Source organism: Zonotrichia leucophrys, chromosome 8 (genome assembly GCF_028769735.1).
Source record: "Zonotrichia leucophrys gambelii isolate GWCS_2022_RI chromosome 8, RI_Zleu_2.0, whole genome shotgun sequence".
NCBI classification, from domain to species: domain Eukaryota; kingdom Metazoa; phylum Chordata; class Aves; order Passeriformes; family Passerellidae; genus Zonotrichia; species Zonotrichia leucophrys.
In genome coordinates, this window is record NC_088178.1 from 7,836,816 (window position 1) to 7,862,928 (window position 26,113).

Consider the following 26,113-nt stretch of genomic DNA (forward strand, 5'->3'; position numbering starts at 1 on the left):
ATCCCTGGATGTGTTTAAGAAAAGCCTTCATGTGGCACTCAGTGCCATGGTTTAGTTGAGATGTTGGGGCATGGGTTGGACTCGATGATCTTTAAGGTCTCTTCCAACCCAGTCATTCTGTGATTCTGTGACTGTTCTGGGGCTGCCCATGGGGAAGGGAGATGGGGAGCACAGTGTGGGCTGGCAGCATGGGAGAAGGGGCACCCCCAGGTGGAGGTGGCTTTGGTGCAGAAAGCTTTGTTTGATGCTTTTGTCGCTCTTCCCCTGGATTTTAACCTTGCATGTGCTGTGAGTATGTGCAGTGATTGACCAACATTTCACAGGGGGCTGTTCCAGTTGTACAAGCTGTAAATGCAAAGCTCAAGTTCAGCATCTGAGGGAAGGGGAAATGACTAAATTGTGTTCTTGCCCAGGAGAAGTGATACCTTTTGCTGCCAAAAGCTATCACTATGATCAGGGGTGCTTAGCTACAGTTTTTTTGTGGAACAAAAAAAAGGTCTGTTTGCCCATTGTCCTCTCAGCCCTGTCCTCCAAAAAAAACTTATGCTTACATCCTGATTTGATTCACTCTCTGTCTTCATGGTAGACAACATATTTTCTTTCTTTCAGTCTGTTTTTTTTTTTTTTTTTTTTTTAATGAGTTAAAGCAATAAAATCTGTAGAGTAAGAGCTGAATAGGATCTGGAGGGCCTGTGAATTGTAGTGTTCCTTTGGTTAATTTTAACTTTTTTTTCTCCATATGGCAACTGAAACTGAACTTGTGAACTGAGACAGCTGGGGCAGGACAAATGTTCAGAGGCAGAATTCTGGTTATCTTGTAAGCAGATTAAAATATCCAGTTTTCTCTGTCTGGGGGAATTATAGGGTGTGGATAATTGCAGCATGTTGAAGTCCAGAAATCTTAACACTTTTGTGCTGGACTAAAACTCAGAAGTTTTTGCAGAGAATTACCACTCTGTTTCTAACTTGCTTGTCTCATGTTGTAGAGATCTCTCTTGTGTCTCAGTATCTTGTCAATAGTTTTATCACCAGCAGCCAAGACAGTGAATCTGCTCTGTCTGAACAAGACAGTTTGTTGATCCAAGGGCTTTAACCAATGTCATGCTGGGGTTTCACTACTCTGTTTGCAAATGACATAGATAATTTCTGTAATATACTTACTTTTTCCTTTTTCACCTATACCTACTGTTGTGTCACTTAACTTTGCTGTAGCCATTGAAGCAGTGCGCATCCTACAAGAATCTCGTGGGGTGTGCTTGTGTAAAAGTTACAAAGTAAAAAATACAAGAGTTAAGAAGAAAATCTGAGATAGCACAAGTTTCATGACTGGTATTACTCAGCTGACTGCCAAGGTGTGGTTTAGTATTACCAGCAGTTTATTACAGTTGCAGCAGATCTCACAATCATCACCTTTTGGGCATTTAAAAAAAAGTACCTTTGTCTTTTCAGCTGAATTTGCATAGCAGATGAGCTGTTGTTCATTGAGGGAGCCTGGAGTACAAGGCACTCTGCAATTTGGACTTTTTTTTGGCCCTTTTTCTGGCCAGTAGCAGTTCAGAATAGCCCTTTCCATATCCAAGTGGTCACAGTCCCTTGAATGCTCACATCCACTGCTGTCATCACTCAAGCCCTCATCTCTTGGCCTGTTTGTTACAATTTGTTATAGCTGCAGCTAAAGCTTTTGATCCTGAAAAACACATCTTTGAACTCAGCAGTGTTTTTTCTAGGCAGCACAAACAACTTGGAGTTCATTGCTCTGCTGTTCAGCTTTGCACATTGGCTCCTCCAGGAATTCACTTTCAGGATTTTTCCCCAGATATTTTAAGTTTTGCTGGGCCATTACTTGGAAAATTGCTTTCATCTCTCTGCCCATGATCACCCATGATAATTGTGTTTTCTTGCAACATAATGTAATATATAAGCATAGTGCTGGATTTGCTAAAGCTGGTGAGGTACAGAAGAATAATATTGAAACTTGTTTTTAGTGAATAGAAAGAGAGGATCATATCAGGATGAAGTACAACTGGGAACAACTGGTGCTGGATAATTTGTTGAACAAGCAATCATGAAATAACTCAAGGTCTTTCAATAGCTGCCCATGTATTAGAATTCTAATGCAGCATCCGCTGTGTTGTAGCAATGGGAGTCAATATAAGCAGGGGAAGGCTGGAAAGAGCCTCAGCAGTTTCTGTTGCATTGAGATGTTTGACAGCATCCCTCAAAGTTATTCAGTTACTTGAGTCTTGGTTCATTTTGGGTTTTTTTTGGGGGATAAATTTTGATACAGAAGTCAAGGGTCCATCTGTATTCATTTGGGCACCTGCAGAGCTTTTAAAAATATTCTTCTCACACAAAGCATTTGATGAGTCTTTGTAGAAGTTGCAAAGGCACCTTTCTGAGGTCTCTTAGACCTCTGTTTATGTATTGCTTGCTCACTGGGTGCAGGTGTAAGTGGGGTCTTCCTGCTGCTCTGTACTGAGCAGCATTTTCTGTAATCTAAATGTGGCTGTTCCTTTGAATCCCATTTCCAAAGGTGAATCTGAACACAAAAACAATAGTTCTTCTCTGTGTGTTTGGAATTTGCATGCCAGTTGTGCTGATGGGCAAATGGATTGCTTGAGCCCCATATTGTGTGCTGTTTCTGATAAAACCACTTCCTGTGGGTGACCAGTGCCTGCCCTTAGAGGCAGTAGTGAAACTAGATAGTTCTGAATATGTCAAGGTCTGAGTCAGAGACTCAAACAGGAGCCAATTGCAGTAAATTCACAATTAGATAGAAATTCCAGTTCTGTTAACTGATGTATCCTGGGCTGATTGTGGCATGCAGAAAACCAGTAGGATAGAAACTTTATACCTGGATTTAGAGAAAGATGAAACAATCCCTTAATACTCAAACTGTGCTTCTCAAAACCCTCTCTGGCTGCCAAGAAATAACTGTGAGGCTGGCTTAGATAACTAACCCAAAGGGAAGGAAGCCTAAGTGAAAATACTGTTTTGGTGATAACTGTCTTTGTCTTTTCACTCAGTTCATGGAAATGAATCATTAAAATGAACATAGGAAGGTATAGACAAGCCTTTATTTTTCAAACAAACAAACAAGTCCTCTGGAGTTCTCAGGATTAAGAGTTCTTGTTTTTGATGAAAACAGCTTATCCCCAGGAAAATGGAAGTGTTTACATGTTTAATCTTCGCTACCAACATCTCTCTTCTGCTCAAAAATTGCTATTTCTATAGCAACAGTTTGAATTTATGTGGCTGATGTAAATTCAAGACAAAGTTCTTAATTTTACAGATATTCTGTACAAGGATGGAGCTCTAGCACACTTCAGAGGGGTTGGATAGCTTAACTTTGGGGGTAATGGTTTTAAAGCATCTCAGTACTTGTGGCTTTGATTAATTCTTTTCAAAAGCTTCTCCAGTGATTTCCATTATTGTTATTACTGCAGCTTTTTTATTTGCTTTTGTCCCTAGCTGCTCACTAGTCACTACAATTTTCTTTTAGATTCAGTTGTGATTTGGTTTGTTTTCTTTGCAGAACCAGAGTATTTCCTAAGTTATCAGTAACCAGTCCAGTTAATTCAGTCATGTTTCAAGCTAGTTTCTCTTGACCTGGTAACAAACAAGAAATTTCAGTGATTTTTTTTAAATTCAGTGACACTCATTGCCAGGTCTAACCTGAAGAGACCCATCAGTTCTGTTTATCATGTTTAACAATGTCAGGGTTTCCAAATTTGAATAATCTTGTCAGTTTTAGTTCTGTAATGGATTAATAAGGGACCAAATTTCTAAGTGAAAGTTGAATTTGCATGGTGTGGTACAACAGGTGTTAATGTTTGGGTAGTCCCAAAGCAGCAGAGTGGAACCAGCAGAGTTTTATTTGTGCCACCCTCCTCTGGTTCTCCTTTCCCCCCTTCTCCATCCCTGTAGTGCTGTGCTCATTCTGATTTCCCTCTTTTGTCAAATTTGGTATATGGACTTCAATATTTGGAAAACTATAATGAGACTTGTATTACCTTTGCAAGATTGACACTGAGTTTTGTGGCATGAAACTGGATTTCAGGATTGGAAGCCTTCTATGCCGGATAAGACATGACCTTCAGTAAAATACATTTTAATATAATACACTAAAGGTTGGACTCAATGAGCTTGAAGGTCTTTTCAAATTTAATGATTCTATGATGAGTTTTGTATTTTGAAATAAACATGTTCTATATATTTTTTATCAGTCCTCTTTGTCTTGCCACATCAGATTTTTTGGTTGTGCAGGTATGAAAAAGTGAATCTGTGCTGGTATTTTCTTTAGGTAGCTGGTATTAGAAGTCCTTTGATAAATTCTGGTAAACTATTCTTCTGTTAAAATTTGTTCTGTAAAAATATCTTTAATTCTGCTTAAACTCCCACTCTCCCTTCCAGAAAATAAGAAAGTTGAAACAATAGAAACAGTAGCAATGACCTTTTCATTAATATTGCAAACAATGGAAGTGAAAGCAACTATAGTATTAGAAATATTTGCACAATAAATTCTATTTTTTACTGTAAAGTTTAAAATTAGGAAGACAGTTATAAGCTTGCAATTTATTATTTAAGTATGTCTTGTGGGACTGCATGCAGATTTGTGTGTGCATATAAATATAAAAATAAATGATACCAGTTTGATGTATAAATAAAATGATGATGTGAAACACTAGTTAAAATATTACTAGAATTTTCTTGATGCAAACATAGATCAGAGAATTACTGGGAAGGCTGCAGAGGCAGAGCCACTGAGTTGGATTATTTTTGACCCTTTGAAAAGCTTGGATTTTTTTCCAAGGCTTCTATGGGCTTTAAATTTTTTGAACAAAGCTCTATGTTTTCAGAATCCAATTTATATGAAATAGATGTTTCTATCAGGCTTCAAGTAGGGCATCTGGACCAATTTTTAGGTACCTGCTTTGAAGTCAGCCCTTTGTTTTGGCTGTTTGTTCATACATTGATATATGCAATATTTAATTTATAGTAAAGTTGTCTTCTTTTTAACTATGCAGTTGTTTTGGGTTTTTTCTTAGTTCTTTAGGCTGGCTTTACTAAAATTTTCAAAGCTTCAATACTTTAAGTCAGGAAATGATAATAGAATTGCTGGTAATTAAAGTGGGTTTTTACAGTCTCTTGTACCTCAAATTGAATAGATACATCGAAGGCTGTTCTTAAAAATAATTGTACAAGCTTGCCATCCACAGGCACTTCTTTTCTTTCTCTTTTGAATCTGAGTTTTGCTGTGTTCCTCTTCACAAACAGAGCTGTGTTTGGCTGAATTCTCTCATGGCTGGAAGCTGCTCTGTGTTTGACATGCAAGCTTCTTGCAGTGTTACTTTTTGCTTCTGTAATTTTCAGATTTTTTGGTGAAATTCTGTGACTAATTTAAATATTATTAAGGAACAAGATAGTAATTAAATTTACCAAATTAAAGCCACAAGATGGCATCAAATTGTAAACTCTATCCTTTGCTCCTAAAATTTTTTTAAAGGTCAAAATACTACAGGCTGTCATGATCTCTACTGAGAGTTGGGAAAGGGAGTATGCAATGAAATAGTTTTTCCTTCCACCATTTGGACCTGTAAAGCTGCCATAAGATGTCTTTAATAATTAGGTTTTAAACAGGGGAGTTTATTTTCTAAAGTGTAGCAGGAGTTACTGTTCAGCTAATTTTTCATTCCAGTTGGGAAATGAAGGTAACCTAACTATGGATGTTCATGTTCATTTAGACCTAAGAAAACCACTAAGTATCTAAAATATGGGAAAGTAATAGTTGGGTCCTGATAAATCTGTTAGGTAAATACTGGTAATGGGTAATTTTTTGTTAATGCACATAATAGCTGTTTTTAAAAATTGTTATTTTTAGTAAAGTCAAAAAAAGAGGTTTAAAGAGAGAGGTTTAAAACCAAGAGATTTTAAAAGGTGTCTAAAAGAAAACAAACAAACAAACCCCCAACAGCCACTCAGGAAACTTAAACCCAGCCATGGCTGTCCTAACCACAGGTACTGAGCTGTTTCCCACTCATCCATTGCTCTGTGAACCCAGTATTTTTTAGGTGTTTAGGTACAACAATGCTAAATAACAAAAGGAATACACTAAACACAAAAACATTGTTAGGCAGAGATATTTTAAATGTCTGAAATGACAGGGAACAGAAGCACTAAAATGAATCCCACAGAGAAGCAGATCCAGCCCTGTAGGGAAGTGAAGCAGCGAGGCTCAGGCAAGTCTGGAGCTGATGACATTCTGTGTCAGGGTGTTGCTTCTGAATGGTTAAAATGTAAATCATAAGTAAACTCTCTATATATAACCTTCTATGGTAAATTAGCAGAAGTAAACCAAGTAATATGTTTTTGATTAAAAAACAACGTTAAGTGGTTGTCTTAAAGAAGATTTGTATTTTTCAAATTACATGGTTTTGTTACTAAATTAGTTTCAACTTATGAATATTCATAATATACTCTTTAACAGTGTCAAACAGCTTATGCATGAGAATTAGGTATGTCATTTTCGAGCAAAACTGTCTAAGTATTCAGAAATTTTGAGGAAATGAATGTTCTTTAAATAGCTAAACAGTGATTCCTGCTGCTTGTGATGCTTTGGGTACAGCTGCATGAACAAAAGCTCCCTTAGCTGGAGTTCAAATTTGCTGTGTGCTGGTTACTTAAAAGGAACTTTTAGATTAAAAATTTCACATGAGAAGATTTGAAATACCTTTGTGTGTGCTCAATGAGAAATAACTCTGGCCTTTACAGGGAATGACAGTGTGCAAACCAGGAGTTGCCTCTGAGTAGCAAATCACCAGCAGCACCCCCTTTGTGTGGTTGGATGAAGCAGCTGCAGAGGTTACTCTGTCAGATGAATACTCTTTTTTCTCTGGGAGAAATCCTGGCATGGACTTCTCTGGGTAATACCTCCTTAAGAACAGAGCTCAAATCACTGTGTTGTCATAGGAAAAGCTTGTATCTCTATCTGAATGCTTTTGAAAAGCAGTAGTTGTAAATCCAAACTTAGCAGGATGAAGGAAAATAGCAACAAAATTATCCTGATAATGACTTCCTTACTGACCCCGTGTTTTCCTCTCCACTTGGGGGTCTTGTCAACCATCACAGCTCTGTTCTTCTGTTCATTTCCTCACCTTAGTAGTGTATACATTTCTCCTTACAGATCTTCTGAGAAATGTGCGGGTGAAGTATTGATCAGAGTTTCTTTTGCTGCATTGGCTGCAGCTCTTACAGAACAGGAGGTAGTGGTTAGTTCACTGAAAATTGTAAAAAGAGAAGGGGTGTAAATCACCTCCAGAGGATTGATGGTACACCTTCAGTCAGGTGACAGCTGAGCTTTGATGATACCTCAATATCAGGAGCTGTGAGCTGAGAAGGTTCATTCCTGAGATTATCATAGTCTGATGTACCAAGTTATACAACTAAAAGCTGTACCTCCATAATTTATTGATTTGCAGGATTTGGTCTTACAAACAGAATGATCATAGGCATGGAAGTGGTGTTTACTAATTTAAATGATTAAACTATTAATCAGATATTTTTTGTGGTTATTTTCTGTGTTTTGTTTTTCTTTTGGAGGGGTGCATTTTGTTTCATTTTCTTAAAGCCTTCCTGTTTTGTTTTAGGCTCCTGCACTAAGTTTCCCATAAATCACTGTAGGGCAGGCAGTTCAAAAGAGAGTGAAGAACCCCCAAAAAGATAATTTGCCTGTTATTTCTTTCGGCTCAAGCCACTGGTTTGGCTTTGGTTCTTGTTTGGTTATAATTCTTCACCAGTTTCTCTGCAGCAGCTCCTGGGTGTCTCCTTCTCTGCAGGCTGTGTTTGAGCCATGGGAGGCACTGGGTCAGTGGCAGAGGAGGCAGCAAAGCTGCGCTGCTCATTCCGTAGGGGTGGAAGGAGGAATGAAGGTGTGGGACAGCACACAGTAATGCTTATGCATCTAAACTGGATTTAGAAACTTGAAACTTGGCATTGCAGGAGTTGATGTTGCTTTAGCTTGATAATTTTCTTTACATTTCATCAAGTACTGTGAATTTAAGGAAGTGTTATGGGGGAATTCTTGGTTTCTTCGAAATGAGTGACTAGTGCAGCACAGAATCATTCTTTTGACACAGAACATGGTATCTTTCTACGGAAAGAGATACAAAAAGTTTTATTTCTGCTCTCTAAGAAAGTGGAAGTAAAAAGAAAGATGCTGTTTCTCAGTTGCAAGGCTTGTCTCAAAGGTAGTTAGCTTTTCCTGCTGCTCTTCCTCTAGAGTGTGGTAGTATTTTCATTTTTATAATTTTCTGAGTAATTATTGTGAAAGGACATTGGCAAAAATACCTTTCCTCTGCTGCTATAAAAGTAAGTCTTAAAATAACAGGTACTGACTTAACTGCCCTACATAAATGTTGGTATTTCAATAATCAGAAAAGAGGGCAGCAAAATTTGGGATAGACCCATTACTTGCAATGCAGGGTTAAACCCTTATTCTAAAGATTAATGGGAGGTTGCTGCCTGTAAAAGTTCCAAAAGCTGCTCACTGCACCAAATGTCAGCTCCAGCTTATTGAAACTAATCATGGGTGGCTTCACTAAGGCTCAGGGAAGAGAGGCTTTGAGTAAATTTGTGTTTTCTATGGGCTTCTGTGGGAGCTTCTATTTGTACTTCAGAGATGATGAGATAAAGAGTTTTAACTTTCATGATGGAAACTTAAAAGCAGCTCCTCTAAGTATTATTTAAATCATGCAGTGAGCCCTCTCATGAGCTTTCTTTTATTTTGCATTACAAAACACACTGTTATTTATGCATGGAGATAGAAGTCTGATAATGCCTATTGGAGTCCTTTCCAACAGTTTTTCCTCTGAGTGGGATCTCTGACCTTTCTCAGTGTCTCATGCTTGTAGGATATCTCACATGATGTTTTAAGTAATTTTCAGCTAAAATCCGTGGTTTCATGTTAAGAAGGTTTTTTCCTGTCAGCTCTGCAAATAGATGGAAGTGGCTGGAATGTGCTGCAGCTTTTCAGCATGTTGGTGCTATGTGTTATATTCAGGGAGGTTTCACAGCAGAAACTGAGAGCAGAATTTGTTCTTGCAGGAATTGTGTTGCTCTGGAAGCAGACATGTGACCTCACTGTTTTCTTTGGTGCTGTGTTGACTCTGGGGAGCTAACAAGAATAAACAGTAGTGCAGGTCTTTTGTGTGTTACATTAAGGTAATTGGATAAGGCATGAGCAGAACTAATTATCATGAGAGTGCTATTTCTGGGCACTAAAACTCCTCAAGTCAGGAATGCATTGCAATTTCTTGGTCCTGGTTTTCCATCCAGAGCATAAGGGGATCTTGTTTGGAAATTTCTACAGCCAATTGCTTATATTTACATTACTAACCCTTGGTGAAGGTGGTAGTAGGTAAAATGAAACAATACTGTAAATAGGAAAAGTTTATTTGAATGTAAAAGTTTATTAAACTTTTTAAAGTCAAAATATTAAACATTTTAAAGTTAAATTTTAAAAAGTTTATGGTTGGTTAAAATGTAAGACTGTAAAAGTTTGAGATTGTTTGTCTTCCCTAAAGCTAAAACAGGCTCTATAACGAGTTTGGAATATTTTCTCTATTTTCTTCCATCACTTGAGTGGAAACATACTGCTCTCATTATCGTGATACTTTCAGTACCTCTGTGGTTATTTGAAAACTCGTGTGCCTGACACAAAGCTCAGCTGATCATGTTGTTTTTCTGTCTTTCCAAAGGAAGGTGCATCTGCCAGAAAAACACAAACTCCAGCAGCACAGCCTGTGCCACGACCAGGTAAGGTGGCCACTGTCCCATGGGCTTCTGTCCCTCGTGTGCATGAGTTTCTAAGGAGCTCTCTTCAGAACTTTAGTAAGCTCAAGAATGAAGTACAGGTCATTTATTTTTGGCCTTTAATTGTGCATAAATTGGAAAAACCCCATAGCCTTTTGTTTAATGTTATACCATGGGACTTGGGGTCATTCTCTTGTTGCCCAATTAGCCCATTGAAAAGATGCACTGCTGAAATTAAAAAGTCAAGACCTTCTCTTGGTTGTGGGCTTGGTATGTCAGCAGTTAAAATTTCACAAAATTCCCACTCAAATATCTAACAAGAGCTGGTTAATACTCCAAGGATAAACAAACAGAATACCTAATCTCAAAATGAGATGTATTATTACTTCTGGGATTAATATGTCAGAAATAAGTAGTTCTCTGAATGTGTTATCATTACTTCTTCACACTTCTTAAGCACATATTTGTAACGGGGCCAAAATCCTGAACTGAGTTTTTAATTCCCATTCAGTAAATTTTGGCTGCCAAGTCCACTTATCTGTCAGATGGAATCTCGAGTTTTGATGCAGTGGTGAGGTGATAAATGTACTTTGTTTAAATAAGAAGCCCTTAGGATGAGTTTTTAGAAGCATGTAAGACCAGTACATGAGAGGGACAGTTCTTGCAAACTGATGTGCAGATTTGCCCCTGGTTTACATACTTTGAGACTTTAGTGGTTTGGTGGAAGGTCTCAAGTGAAAGATGCTATTTCAGGACAAGATGATTTTATGAAGGTTCTGGGGGCATTCTGGAGGTTTGGAAGCAAAGCTACCAGTTAAAATGAATATACTTTTTCTAGAAGTACTGCTGGAATACTGTATATCCTTGTTGAGACTCTAAATGCTTGCAGTGTGTTCTTTGCTAATTCCTTGAGATTTGTTTGCCGGATTTAATGCTAAGACTTAATATTGTAAAGCTGCTTCTTTCTCCCAAATCCATTCTAATATTGAATGTTCTCAGCATGCCCAAATGCTGTTGTGCACAGATTCTTCTGTTTGGTTATTTTGGAACTGGAAAGGTCATGCTGCCTGTCATACTTATCTCACTAGCCCTGTTAAGCATCCTAATGCAGATGGAGTTGACAGACAGCAGTATGAAAAGGGTAGAAGTGGCAAGAAAGGAAATGTGACTGAGTTGTCACAGTCCCTGCTGCTGGCTGTGACTTCCTGGGCACTTCCTGCCAGCAGCGTGGGCTTTGTACATGACAGAGGTGACACTGATAGTGCCCTGCTCTGAGGCCAGCCCCATCCATTATCTTGCATCTACATTGGAAATTGGAGAGGGAATACAGAAGACAGGTGGAGTCAGAAGAGGTTTCTCTTTCTGCCTGTCCTAGGATATTTTTGCATTTTGATATTTGTATATTTTAAGAATTGAGCTGTTCTATTCTTAGCAGTCAAAGCAACTAAACCTGCTATTGGCAGGAGGATGCTGCTTTGCACATAGGAAGCATTAATTAAATTAGGCTAAATTGTTGAACAGTAGTGATTTGAGGAAAATGCTTGAGGTGCACTCTTAAATGATATTTCTTGATGCCATTTTGCATAACCAACTTTTCCCCTTACCTGTCTTTGTACAGCTATTTAATTTCTTACAGATGCTTATTCTTTGTCCCCCTCCTTTTTGTTTAGATGTTTTTCTCCTTAAGGCAGCTGGCTCTGCCCATAATTTCAAGAATATTTTTACTTTAAGGAGGTACCTAAATTAAAGAAAAAAAAATTAAAAATCACCGGGTAGGTAAAGTTCATGTAGTTCAATATAGTGTTGCCAATTATATCTGTGCATTTGACAGTGTCAGGAAAAGATAATTAAGGATATGGTCTCAATATTTCAATAATGGCAAGTATGTGCTGTGAATATTTATACTGTTCTAGGCAGTTTCTGAAACAGTTGGTCATAAATAAACATGAGCAAGTTGGTGCTAAGCAATTGGAAGTCAATTAATGAAATTTGTCATGCATAGTAGCAGTTGAGACTTGAGTTAGTCTGCATCAATCTTTCTACTACTCACCATTTTCTGAATTAGGATAAACATGGATGATGATGATGATTATCAAGTGCTACATTTCTCCCCTGAAGTTAGGGCTCCTGAAAACTGAACTATAAAATGTTCATTTGGGGAAACCAGGCAGGTCACCTGGTAACCAGGGAATGGCACCAAAGAGAAGAAACAAAGAGGCTTTTCCACTTTTGGAATGCAGTGTCTCCTCTACTGAGGTGGTTACAGCTTGGAAGACTGAAGGGGAAACATTTTGCTGGAGAAGTGGGGGACAGTTCTTTGGTTTCTACCATTCCAGCAGTGATTTGGTGGATTTCTTTGGTGGTTGAGGGTCATTTTGTTTGTGGGTGGGTTGGTTTTTTCTTTTTCTCTTTTTCTTTTTCTTTTTTTGGTTGCTTGGGTGGTTTTCCCCTTGAGTGTCAAGCTTGACTGGATCTGGCTCCTGAAGACCTCATTTAACTCAAGCTGCAATTCAAAATTAACCTGAGTAAGCCTGAAATTCAGGTTTTGATTGTTGAACTTCTATATATGTTTGGGATGGCTAAACCTGATGGATGTCATGTGCAATAATAAGTACTAATGAAAAAGTGAGGTGTAGAGATCAGTGTCTTGTGAAGGTTTTCCTGCTGGTTCAGCACTACTGAACTGAAGATCTACAAGCAGCATTTTCATGATTTCTGGGAATTTTTGTGCATGGTGTCGTGTCCTGGCCTTTGGGGAGGATGGAGGGGGATGAGTGCCTTCAGTAAAACTGGGAGAGATTGACTGAACTCTCCTAATAGCTGCTTTGGATGGTCAAAAACTGTTTGTTTTCTGAATACTCATGCCCAAATTATAAATCCCTTCTTCATCTTAGTGTCTTCCATCTGTAAAATGGTCTAATGACTGTAGTGTGACTCTTCCCTACTCACTCCTGCAATTAGGCAGATGCTTTGCAATGACATTTGGATTGATGTCCTAGTCATTCTTCTGTATCTTTCGGTTTTTTTTCTCAGTTTCTCAAGCAAGACCCCCTCCAAACCAGAAAAAAGGTGAGTCAGTTTTAGTTACATGATCTTTTTCATTTTTGTGTGAATTGTGCCCACTTTTCCTTTTTTTTCCCCACCTGACACTACCAGCAGCAGTATAAGCAAGCCATGGAATATATAGCATGTATTCTGTATAGCATAATAGCCTTCCATTGTGCTAAATATGGGTCCCACACATGTTGAGAGACTCGTGATACAGGGATCTGCTTTCTTGGTGAATGAAAACCTTGATTTCAGAAAAGCTTTACTACTGTTTTCCTTTACTATTTTTCCATGATTGGGACCTTTTAAGCAAGAGTTTTGTTGTGTACAGTTCCTTTAATGAAAAAAAAGGGGGAGGGGAGGAAACAACAACCAGAACACAACAAAAAAACCCCTCCAGGCAAATTCTAACTTTATTATCTCTACAGGATCTCGAACTCCCATAATCATTATTCCAGCAGCCACGACCTCTTTAATAACAATGCTTAATGCAAAGGACCTTCTGCAAGATCTGAAGTAAGTAGCTGATTAGAACATACTGTATAACAATTTGTTTTCAGATAGAAAGTTATGCTAACACTTAATTAGTGATTAAGCAAGAGGGTTCATTTACTCTCTTGTGACAAGCTAGTTTTACAGACCTGAGTGTAAAAGAAATTAATTCCTCTTGACTAGTAGGAAAAAAAAGCAAAAACCTAATTCAGAGTTTTGGCTCAGCTGTGACCTGTGGGCAGATTTAGGAAACTTTTGCAGTTGAAATGTGGGCAGTGCTTTTCTCTGATGTAACATCTGTGCAGCCATGTGCAAGTGAACCCTTCCCATGGAAGAAGGCTGAGAGAAGCTGACCAAGGGAGCTTCTGGAGCTCAGAAATAATTTTGGGAAAGGACCTCAGTTATTGTAAAGGAGAAGGTGACCAGGTGGGCTGTATCAGCCAAGCATCCCAGCTGGTTGTGCAAACAAGAAATTTTTTCTGAAGTTCATATATTGTCATTAAGTGTTGATGCAAATGCATCCAGGGAAATTTCATTGAGTTACTAAAACTTGTTTATCACATCACACATCTGATTCCAAGATTTAATTCATTATGGTGAACGAATCTTTCTGCTTGTCCAACAGATCATGGTTTTAGACTTGCCTATCAGTAAATATCAGGTAATTTTTGGGAACAGTCTTTTTCACAGAGAAAAGTTTTTTTCACTTTTCACAGTGAGAAAGTCTTTTTCACTGTCGTAGGTTCTCTGCAATGGTATATCCAAAAAATTAAGGGATCATCTTTCTGCCACCTCCAGCACTCATCTTTCATGATACTGTTGCACTGCTTTTCATCCAAACCAGGCTGTGGTGGTACAGCTTCTGCTGGAGTTGCCCTGGAATTGTTTAAAGTGTGCTCTGAGATACCAGGTGCTTTCTGATCCACAGTTCCAGTTCTGTCTTAGTGCCACAGGCATCAAAGGTCCAGTGAGTGTACTGGGCTCTCAGTGTCTCTTCTGAAATACTTTCAGGGCAGGCTGGCTTTTAACATTGCAGTTCAATGTGCAAGCTGTCACAGCACTGATCCAATTGGATTGATTGTTTATGTGAGTTTTTAATATTTAGGAAAAAAATTAGCCCTGGCTTTATAAAAAAAGCCCTGGATTTTCCAGCTGTATAATTTGTGACTTCCTGGCACAGGTGTACTCAGAAAGGAATTAAGCACCTACTGGCCAAATGCCAGTGCACTCATGAAAATCATCTACTCAGCTTCCTCTGCTGTAATTGGAGCAGAGGAGGGGAAAATAACCAGGTAAAATAAAGCTCATGGGGTTGAGATAAGGATTAGGAGAAAATACTTTAGGGGCAAAACAGGCTCAAAACTTTAAAGGGTGTAAAGAAAACTTTATTAACAGAATTAAAAGGAGAATTATAAGAACTAAAATAAGCCTTTAGATCACCTTTCCTCCCCCCAGCCTCTTTCTATTTCCCACCTACAACTTAAAGAGACCAAACATGGGATTTGGAGTCAGTTTACCACTTCTAAAAAGGAATCTTTCTTCCGTTCACTTAGGGAGAGGAGTCTGTCCTGCCGTGCCACAGGAAACAGTTTCTTGTGGTTTTAATTTTCACGAGCAGCAGCCAGTCCCGGAAATCTGCAATTCTGAACTCCCTCCCACGCCTTGTCAGTCTTCTCACAACTGCCTCCGTGGGTCACTGCCTTATAGGGTGCAAGTTTTTAAGGATGAGCTGTTCTAATATAGAAGCAAAGGTTCTGTTCTTCTGTCTCTTAAAGCAAAGGTTCTCTTTCTCTGTTCAAGTCAGATCACATCTTCTTTCAACATCTGTATACTCCAGTTCTCTTCTGAGCTGCAGATGAACGCTGCATCTCCCCCTATGCTTTATGAGTTACAGGGAAATAGTCTGGTGCATCATATTCTCACCTTGGCTTGCAAAAGGTTTGCGGCTCCTAAACTAGAGCATCTCTTCTCTTTCTTTGCTCTGGGCTTTGGCCCCTCCTTCGTGCCGTCACCTTTCTTTTATTCTTCAGGAGAAGGTCGGCGTCCATGGATTATATTTGTTCCCAGATGGAATTTTTCAGCGCTGAAAAGGTTAATTTCTCGCGGGCCCTGCCTCGGGCCGCGGCTCTCTGTGTTCCGGGGCCGCCCCGGTGCCCAGCCCCGGCTCCGCGGGGATTCCCGGCTGCAGAAATCTCGGGGGCGGGGAAGGGGAGGGGGACGCGACGACTTCTCTCTTCTGTAGAAAGCAGGAAGTAACCAAGAGCTTTCTGTGGGTTTTTTTATTTTTAAATATGATTTATAGAGGCGTGTCCAGCTTCTCTAATTGGCTTAGCAGTGTATCAGTCTCAGAGCCAGCTAGCTGCTGTTTCTGTCAGCTGTGAAGGAAGCTGTGATGTCTGTCATGGGGAAAGTCACTTCTCTGGCTGACCCTTTTCCCTCCTCACCAAAAATTCAATTAAGGCAAACCCAGGACAATCGGTCTGTCATGTCTAAGTGCATCTGTGCCAGGAGTCAGAGTTTTCAGCAGTCAACTTGCCAAGGCCTGTCCCAGGAGGATGCTCGCATTTAGAGTGCAGGAACATGATCCAGAACAACTGAAAGGGAGGGTTCAAAGGATGCCACTGCATACTTAGCCTGTGTGAAACAGAAAGGGAGAAGCAAGGTATGTTAATGAATCAGAAGTGCAATAGCAGAATTCAGACGAGTAAAATATTAATTTAGCCATGACAGGTCTAGCACTCTTCTGGAAAATATGCCACCTGGCCTGTATTTGTTTGCATTCAGATTTATGGAAGCACTTTGTTCAGGAATGGCTTCAGGGTTTGTTTTTGCTGTTAAGTTATGCAGAGTGTAGAACTAGCCTTGATGTGGAGTGTGATTGATAGATATGTGATGGTTTTCCAAGGAAAGAAGACTTAGCTAATTTCTGCCTCCAAGTCAGCACCTTCTTTAACTCATTCCCCACTTGCAGCTAAATTTGACAGAAGAGCAGAGATTTTTCATTGCCACAAGTTGGGGGATAAAGAAATATTGTCCAGGTAGAAAAGACACCTAAATGAATCTTCCCTCCATTACCCTTGCTAAGGAAGATGCAGGTAGATTTGCATTTCTTGTATTTCTAGAGGTAGTCAGCCTGCTTGTATTTGCCATCAGAGGGGATTGGCGATACAGCAGAAAGAGGAGAGATTTTTGGAGCTGGAAGGGTAAGAGCCATTGTAGGGGAGACTGTGAAGAAATGTAGCAGAAGCCTGGGAGGATGATGCCCTGTGGTGGCTGGGATATGGATATCTATGAGTCCGTGAAATGTGTCATCATAAAGAAGGAGAATTTGGGTTTCATAAATCAACTTCTGTAATTCTGTCCATTTAAATGTTTCTTAAAACAATATAAGGGAAAAAATCAACTGAAATTAAAGATCAGAAACAGAGATGAAAACTTATAATCATAGCTGGGAATCTGTCATTTAGGATACTTTTTCTCTGCAATCCTGAGGTTTTTTTTTAAAGGAACTGGACTGCAATACATTCTTTGGATATGAGAAAAATTATTTGTAGTATAATTGTCAGATATTTTAGGTTGGTGGTTGTAAAATAAACAGGAGATTCTTCATCCAGTTCTGGGGTAGTACTTGAATTGTCAAGAACTGAGAGAAACTTATTAATTATACCAGGATTTTTACTAAGCCTATTTATAGCTCTGTAGTATATTAGTTTTTCATGCCAAATTGGCTGACATTTGTATGATGCTTAGCATCTTACTTTATCACTTATGTTAGGCTCTCTTTTAAGGTAGAGAGTATGGAAAGCAGGAAAACTATCATGTATAGAAGGAAATACATATGACAAACCCAAAGCATAGCACTAGTTTAAGCTATCTAATTTATGTATTCAATATATTTGTTGCAACTTAGATTTTGAAGGGAGACATTTCTGTATGTGATTGTAATATATACACTTCACCTGCTAAATAATACGCAAATATTCTTGCTAAGTTTTTTTGAAGGGTTACATTTCTAAGGAGCTAAATATAACATAAAGAGTTGCTAAAATAGTAAAAGGTAAAATTTAATTTAAAATCAGAACTTCAATATATTCTGTATGTTGTGACACTTCTTTAAAATATTTTATATAATACATTTTGTTCTTACCCACCATCTGAATGTAACACTGGGTATCACAGTTACTATGTGAAATTGTGACTCAGTATTTGAGAATACCTGGAGTCAGGCTTTTCAGAGACAAGGCTTCTGCTTTACATGGAGCCAAAGTGAGCAGAAATTCCATCAGGCAGATGAGAATGACTACATGGTGATGATGTATTTTTATTATGATGATGCTCTTGCTTGTGATACATTTAACCATATGTGGCCAGGCAACTCACTGGAGATTTATCCAGCTTTGATACCAACTGAAGTATCTGGGATAGATTCAGGCATGATGTAGTGTAAAAAAGCGTTGATCTCTTGCAAAAATAGGTGTCCAAAGCTTTGGATACTGTAATTTAACAGAAATACTGAGAGGGTGGTAGAAATAAGCCTTCAGTTCTGAACACAATCAAATGTGTATTGCCATGATGTCAGTTGCTGCTAAGTTGCCTTATTCTCCTTTCATGCATTTTTCTGTGTGCCTGAGCTGGGGCCAGACAGTGCTGATGTGACCTCAGTGGAAGTGTTTGCAAGGCACTGCTGCCCGTGGGTGTGAGTTTAGAGCCAGGGCAGCAGTAGCTCAGGCAGTTCAGTGGACGGTGTCCTAGCAGTTACCTCCCACACCTGGTGGTGTTCACTTGCTTGCCTGCCACCTTAGGGAAGGGACCTGCTGCCTTTACAAAGTGAGAGTGCACCATTCTTCATGTGGATAATGATTTGGCAATTAACAGTGAGGGCTAATAATTTCCTACCCCTACTAGGGGCATAAAAGAGCATTCTAAGTAGATACGGATTTTTATTTTTTTTTTAATAGGGAATAGTAATCTGGAGAAGCAGCAAGAAACTGTAAGCTCCTGCACACTCAGGTTTCAGAATCTATTTCTGATGTTTAAAAAGCTGTCAAGTACAAATGCGTAGTTAAGCCACTGGCTATAGTATTATGTAGTAATATTATAAATAATCTCCAAGAGAAGATGAGATTTTGGGTGTTTAATAGTCAGTTTTCTTATGCTCATGGGTAGTGATGACCTAGGCCATAAATATATTTATAATCATCCAGTAATTTCTATTGATTCTCAGTTCTTGAGCACATGACTTTTGCTGTGCTAACTGAGTCGATGATTCCCGGAAATGCAGGCACAGATTCCATAAACTTTCTGTAAGCTGTCCTTTATTCCTGTACTCTGTGTTTATCTGGATGTAAGTGCTTGCTTCAATGCTTGCTTTGTGGCACTTGCCTTCTCTGCTGTGCCCTTTGAATCTGCTCATTGATAGTTTGTCCTTAACAAGATATCTTTGTGTTGTGGCCTAGAGAATTGCACTCAAAAATTCAGATTTTTTCCCAGGAAATACAACTGAAGCCATTGTCTAGAAGGGACATAACTGAAGCACAAGTGAATGGTGCCTCAATGGCTGTAACACAGTTTCTAGCTGAAATGGGCAGAAACTGCCAAAAAACTGGTGTTGAAATGAATTCTTAAACACAGAAACATTTAAAGCAGTGAATGTGAGAAGACTCAAGAGTGGTGAAGTTGTTACTCTGTGGCACAGCAATATTGCCTCTACTCTCATGTGGCAGGGCTGCTTTGCTTTCCTGTTTCCATTTAAAATGTGTTTGCTTCTTCACATTTACAAATTAAATTTAAAATGTGACCTTTTAGGTCCCTGTTCAGATGAATGCTTCGTTATCACTGTAATGTGTGTAGGGCTGTTTGGTTTTTATTTACATATTCTCTAAGAGTTTCTTCTTATTTAATGTAGGGGATGGAGAATAACAAAATTCTTCTAAAGCTGCCCAGCATTTGGAGTGACCCTGGCTTTTCCTATAAATACTGCCGGTTGGATAAAAGGTGTTTGAGGGCTTGTTTCTCTAATTTTTTAAAAATTTATCTTCATTGTTTTCAGCCCAAATTGCTTTAGTTCTAATGGGTGATGAGAAGAAGAAACTCATTAGTAGTTTTCTACTAACAAAACTCATTAGTAGTTTTTAAAAAGCTGAAGGACCACAGAGTAAATCCTCATTTTAGGTTCCAGAGTTTCCTATCAGTTATTGTTGGTAAAGCAAAGCCTGTGACACCCTGGCAGGACAGGCCATTAGGAGTGCTCATGATGAAGGTGCACCTCACTCTGGAGTTTTTAAATTAGCAAGTTGATGAGAAATACTTAAATTCTGGTGTCACATTGGGTGGTTTTTTCCAGTGCAGAACTCAACTGAATGCCTCTGTGTGTAGTGTGCAATTGTATGTGTCAGTCTGTTGTGATGGATAAAATGTATGTAAGTATTAACTGTTTGTTAATTACTTCAGCTATTAGGCAAATTATTATCTTAACTTCTAAAGAAATATATTTTATGTGATTCTATGTGTAGTTTTCTGTCAGTGTCCTGTACAGCTTTTTTTGTTTGTATTTCCTGTAGAATGATGGTGTTTCACCTGTACTAGACAGACAAGCGTAATTTAATTTATAGCGGCTCATTTAGTACCTGTAATGCTTTCTCTGTATTTCCAGTTCTAGTCAGCTTTAATGCACCATTCCTAGTTATTAGCAGGTGTTGGGCTTTTTTAAATTTCTCAGTGCAGTTGTATCAGTGGAATGCATTTGGATACACATTTCAGAAATTGCTTGTGACTTTGTTTCTGAAACGCTGTTAAACACGAGGAGTAAGAGGGACATCATCTGTTAATTTACATTGGGAAAGTAAAACAGTTCTGCTTGGAGGTTTATTGAAAATTTTCACCTGCTGCCTTAAAACATGTTTGGTTCCCACCCTCCCCTCCCTGCCCCCCATGCCATTTTCTCTTTGAATATCTAGTGAAAACAAGTGTTTTCAAGTTGACTGAATAATGAACTTTTCTTCATATTTAATCTTGTATTCTTTTTTCCTGTTTATCCAACAATAGGAAGTGCAGTGTGCCTGTTAAAGCACACATTCAAATTTGGTTTTTAGTATTCAAATAGAAATAAATTGAAGAGAACAAATAGAAATGCTGCAAAAAATGTAGTAAACTGCTCAAGAACACTATGTGCACTGTAATGAAGAGAAATGTTACCAGCTATATACTGTGTTTTTAAAATGTACCACAAATCCTCCTGCTAACTACTGCAGTTAAGGGAAACAGAGTTTTATTTTCATCAGGAGCTTTGGCAATGAAATGTCAGGAGCAGACAGGGCTGTAGTGCAGCTGGGTGGTTCTGAATAGAATATCAGAGCACAGGCCTGAGCTCTGTTCTTGTGCTGGCCTGGAAGGTGCTGCTGGTCACATCAGCTTCCCTTGCCATGACACACTTCCAGTTCTGTGAAAGGCAAGACTCTGTTAACTTTCCTTTTTTCTCTGTCTCAAAATCCACTGAGGTTTATCAATAAGAAGGCCCACACTGCTCTCACATTTATGATGCCAGTTTTGAGACCTGTTCTGGGTATTTTATTATCACCATAAAAAGGAGAGCCTTGAAATGGGATTGCAGTTGTTTTTTAAGGTGAGGGGGCTGAAAGATTAAGGATCTGTAATTAATTGGAGGAAGGAAAGCTGTGTCACATCTTAGCATTTATTTTTGTCATATGGAGGTAATATATGACATGAGGGCTGCATTATCTGGACTTTACAAGCACTTATTCCATCACAGAATCTAGTAAGAAAAAAACCCCAAAAAACTGTAGTGTCATGCATCACAGTGCATGATGAATAATTGCAATGTAAAACCACCATCCTCCAAAAAATAAAACCTCACTCAAAACCACTTTGGAACAAAAATCCTAGCTTTCTTGAAAAAATTCTAACTGGCAGTAATTCTAATGGCTCCATGAGCTCTTAAAATTTGCTCCTGAAAGCAATTGGCTTAATACCCAGGTTACCCTTGGTCACCAAATAGAAGAGTTGTGGTCAGTTTGCAGGTTGTGGTCTGGCTCCTCATCTGCAAATGTATTGTGTAAGGCCCCAAATGTCTAAGAACAGGTCAGGCTGTATTTTTGAGTCACAGAGGACCTTTTAGTGTGGGTGTTTTTGTCATGAGGGCTTCTGAAATACTATTCTTACTTTTTTTTTGATGTTCTGAATGAGTAGTGGTGGAGACTTGGAATTGAAGTGTCTTCAGTGGCTGCTGTCACTAATGCCAAGCTCAGATAAAGCTGTTACTTTTCCTGCTGATTCCATCAAGTAAATTGCCCTTGTCTACTGAGGGGTTTGTTATTCCCTAAGGTTTGTACCATCAGATGAGAAGAAGAAGCAGGGCTGTCAGCGGGAGAATGAGACTCTAATACAGAGGAGGAAGGACCAGATGCAGCCGGGGGGAACCACAGTCAGCGTCACCGTCCCTTACCGGGTCGTAGACCAGCCTCTGAAACTCATGCCACAGGACTGGTAAGAACACTTCTCCTTTAAAACATTTCTTAGCCCAGACGGTGCAGAATTTGGAGGGGAATAATAAAATATTCTGCAATCTACTGAAAAAGTACAGATATAAGAGTCTTCATTTACTGTAAAAGAGTCTTCAGCTGAAAATAATATGAATCTAAATTAATCTAAAGATCTTCAAAAGTTGCAACACTTGATTTTAACAGTGTAGCAACACAGTTAATATTATTGGGTTTGCCAGAAATGTTCCAGACATTCCAATAGAAATGTTCATATTATTGTTCTGGTTTGTGGTGTAACGTGCAAGTCATTGAACCATGATACGCAAGAAAACCCCTTCCCTCCTGTCTGCTTTTTGAGGGAGAGTCTGTTGGGAAGATGCTTTTGCAGGCTATCAGCATCTGACGTTCCATCTTTTTTAATAGTTATAGAAAGGAAATACATCAGACAGTAAAGACTGAACTGTGATTCCAGTACTGGAGCTATTGGAATTTTACTTCTGAAGGAAAGCACTAGTTACAGAAAGGGAATCGTAGATAGTTTTTACTTTTATGAAAAAGCTGGAAATGGATTATTGGCTCTGTAGCACATTTTTCAAGGCTATTAAAAATAGCTCCCTTTGAACAGAACAACTCTGGAGAAGTTTTTATTGTTGTTCGACATCTTTTTGTGATTTGATGACATGCATTATGCAGCATTTTTACTTCTTTCTGATGAGTGAGAAGATCTGGAATGTGGACAATGACATATTTGGTGGTTTTGTCATTTCCAAATTAGATTTTAATGGAGAGGAATACTTTGAAAAGATTCTGTTCCTAAATCAGTTTTTCTCTGTATTTAGAATTTTAATTAATCAGAAATCAGTGGATTTAGAATTCTGAATATTAAATAGCACTTAAAATGTTTAATGATCAAACCTTTAAGGACCATCTAAACTACTTTCAAAAGTACTTCTGACCAAAGACATGGAGTGATGTATGGCTTTTTATCTTGATTTTACCCAAGGAAGCCACTCTAAAACCTGCAAAAAATATCCCCAGACCACAAAACTTCATCTTGATTATTCTTTTTCATTTGGGATTTAGTGGATTTAATGATAGATTAAATTTAGGGATTAGATTAGAGAGATAATAATTTGTTGTGGTAGGTAAGAACTGTGGTTGGATGATGTAAATGTTCAAGAGAAAGATAGACCATATGTGAGGAGGTCATGTATTCTCTAAGGTGGGGTTTTTAAAATTTCACTAATGCAAAAGTTGAATCTTAATCACAAATTTATTTTCTCAGACCACAGGTGATGGTTGTATATTCTTAAAATGGTTGAAATTTCACTTAGCAGAAATTTAGCAGCTGTTGCTTCTCATTAATTTTCAGCCTGGAAGTCAGCATTGCTGATAATAAAGGCTTTTAAATCTGCACAACTCAGTTTCAAGTGCCATTTGCAGAAGATTATCTCTGAATATGTTGAAAATTAATGATGACCACAAATAAACACTGCTTTCTAAAAATTGTAACCTGAGCTGCCTTCTGCAAAGGGGCAGGGCTGAAAGCTCAGAGGAATCACAGGAATAATTTTTCTTTACAAGAGGAGAAGCAGTTGTGCTGGAGGTGTGGTTGCTAAGCGTGCTCTCCTGCTCTGTAAAAGGAGCAGCTCTGCTAGGGCACAGTGCCTGCTGAGGACAGCAGTGAGTGACGTGTCCCAGGCCATGCCCGTGCCATGCCCACCCCTCTGTGTGTTCCAGGGACCGCGTGGTGGCCGTGTTTGTCCAGGGCCCTGCCTGGCAGTTCAAGGGCTGGCCTTGGCTCCTGCCGGACGGATCTCCTGTTGATATCTTTGCAAAAAGTAAGGGATTTACTTTGTTCCTTGGTTTGGGGTTTGTTGTTCTGTTTGGGGTTTCTTGTAGATGTTTATGTTCATGACAGAGTGCTGCCAAAGTGCTGCAGGTGGCTGAGCAGGCTTTGGGGCTCCTCATGATGGCAAACATTCCCGTGCCCTTTGTGGTTGTTCTGCTCTGATCTGTGCAAGCTCATGGAAAGAACTGTCAGCTGCAAGAGTCACAAATAGCTGGTGTACAAATCTGCTTTCCAGTCTTCTAAAAAAGGGGGAACAGACAATGTGTATTCCTGCAGTTCATAGCTAACAGGTTTACAGGCTGGCTGCACATTCTAGTGCTATTTTGAAGAGAGGATTAATCACCTAGTGAACCACTAAGAAAGCATTGAAAATATGATCTGGTGTCTGACAAAAATTTCAGAGTTTTAAAAAGTTGAAGTTGCCAGTGAACTAGATGTTAGTATTGTATAGATCAGAACAAGTTTTTTGGGTCCCCACAACTGTGGTGCTTTGAGGCACTTCTCTGGCACTGTTCACCCATCTGACAGAGAGGTGGGCCATAGCATCTAAGGAGTCTGTCATCTTCTCTGTTGTTTAAGTTTGGAGTTGCCTTAGAAAACAGACCTTTTGATGGTCTTCTGTGCTTTCAAATATAGACATAAGAAACACATACACACTCACACAAAAAAAAAAAACCCAACCAAACAGGCAACAGACCCAAACCCACCTTAGTTCAGTTCTAGCATCTTACAGTCAGTGTGATGAGGAAACAGGTTTGTTCAGGTTTTGTGTGTACCCCTCTTTGCTGTGTGATGTAGAATCTGGAATGACAAAGCCACTTTGATGAGCAGCAAGGAAAAAACTCAAGGGTGGGAAAGAGAGCTAAGGATGGGTCTGTGAACAAGAGAATAGAATGAGTCAGTTTAAGGGGGGAATAGAGAAAAAGCAGAGAAAGAGAAAAAGAGCCTGAAAGTCATTGTGAAAGTAAAACTATGCCACAGGAGAGGGTTTAACAGAAGAGATGAATGAAAGAAGGAAATAGCACTTCAAAATAAAGATACTGAGAAAAAGGCAATTGTGAAAAGGAAAGCCAAGAAAAATGCAGTGAAATATAGATCTAGCTAGCAGTTACATGCTGCTTCCTATTAATTTTATCATTTTTATATATACATGTATGCAGGGCCATAGGAATTGTTCTGACTTGCTTTGACATTCCTGGTTTCAACGTGCCAAAAGATCACAATCACAGCCTGCACAGTTCAAGGTGCAGGTGTACAAATTCATACATTTTTCAAGTGAAAGAGGGATATCTGGTCTTAATTCATACATTGAAATGGATCTTCAATTTAGAAATGCATTCCATTCCTTCAAAGCATGGTGTTTTAAAATATTTTCCTGATAAAGTGTATTTCTAGATCTTTCCCCAGTGATGTTACTGATCCTTTAGATGAAAACAGGTGAATGGAGTACAGATAGCATCAGTCCAGTTTTATGTATCTATTTTTATCTGAAGCTATTATTTTGCCGTATTTTTAGTGTTCAGTAAGTGAACTGAATGTTCACTTCACAAATGTGGTTTCTGGGATTTGCAGCTGTCCATTGTTTCATCTGCAGTTTGCATTTCTTCTCTGTCTGGGTCGGTTGTCATTGCCAAGTATTGAAGGCTGTCACTTGGAAAACAAGCAGGTAGCTTACCAGAAAGAACTCCTCAATAAAATGAGGAGTACTGGGCCAGAGCTTGCCTAACTGGTTTTATTGGAGCAATTGCTTTGTCCCAGAACATTTCATTAGCTGAAACTCTAAAACTGTGCTCCTTAGTTTTCCTTATGCAGGGTGTCCTGACTATTTCATGTTCATGTACCAAACCAGCCTAATTTCACATTTACAAGTGAATGTTTGTGATGAAGTTTTGAATGCTGTCAGTTTCATGGGCAAATATTTCATTTTGACTACCATTTTAAAGGTGTACCTCCCAGAGCACAGCAGGGAGCTTTAATAGTGATTTGATTCAGGTTCAGAAGTGGATCCTCTTGTGCTTAATAACATTTAACTGGAATGCAGAGACTCTGTCAGATATTGATGGAGTTTTCTGTAAATGCATGGCCCTGATGAATCTTCATTTGTTTTTTCTGAAGTTATATGAATACATGCAATATATATATTGCTATGTGTGTGTACATATATATATATGTATGTATATGTATAGATACATATCCAGTGTATAGTGGAGATAATGTATATGTATTCTTAATCACAAAGCCTGGAAATTTATCTCTCAGAGATACAAGTCAGATGATCATTTCTTTAGTTCGCCAACAAAAAAAAAAAAGCTAATTTCACATAGCAGCCTTCTAGGAAGTTCCCAAATGGATCTGGAAAAGAGAACTGATTTTGTGGAAGACAAAATTAAGAGCGTGGTATCTGAAGAAGATA

At 38.8% G+C, this 26,113-nt stretch overlaps 1 protein-coding gene across 1 annotated transcript in view; it reads left to right on the forward strand.

Moving 5' to 3' along the window:
- CDC73 (cell division cycle 73) overlaps window positions 1-26,113 on the forward strand; it is a 101,765-nt gene that overhangs the window by 72,563 nt on the left and 3,089 nt on the right. Inside the window, exons 11-15 of the mRNA XM_064720101.1 lie at window positions 9,756-9,813; window positions 12,844-12,879; window positions 13,287-13,374; window positions 21,691-21,852; window positions 23,589-23,689. Of these exons, the coding sequence (XP_064576171.1) occupies window positions 9,756-9,813; window positions 12,844-12,879; window positions 13,287-13,374; window positions 21,691-21,852; window positions 23,589-23,689 (445 nt within the window). The remainder of the gene's footprint in view (window positions 1-9,755; window positions 9,814-12,843; window positions 12,880-13,286; window positions 13,375-21,690; window positions 21,853-23,588; window positions 23,690-26,113) is intronic.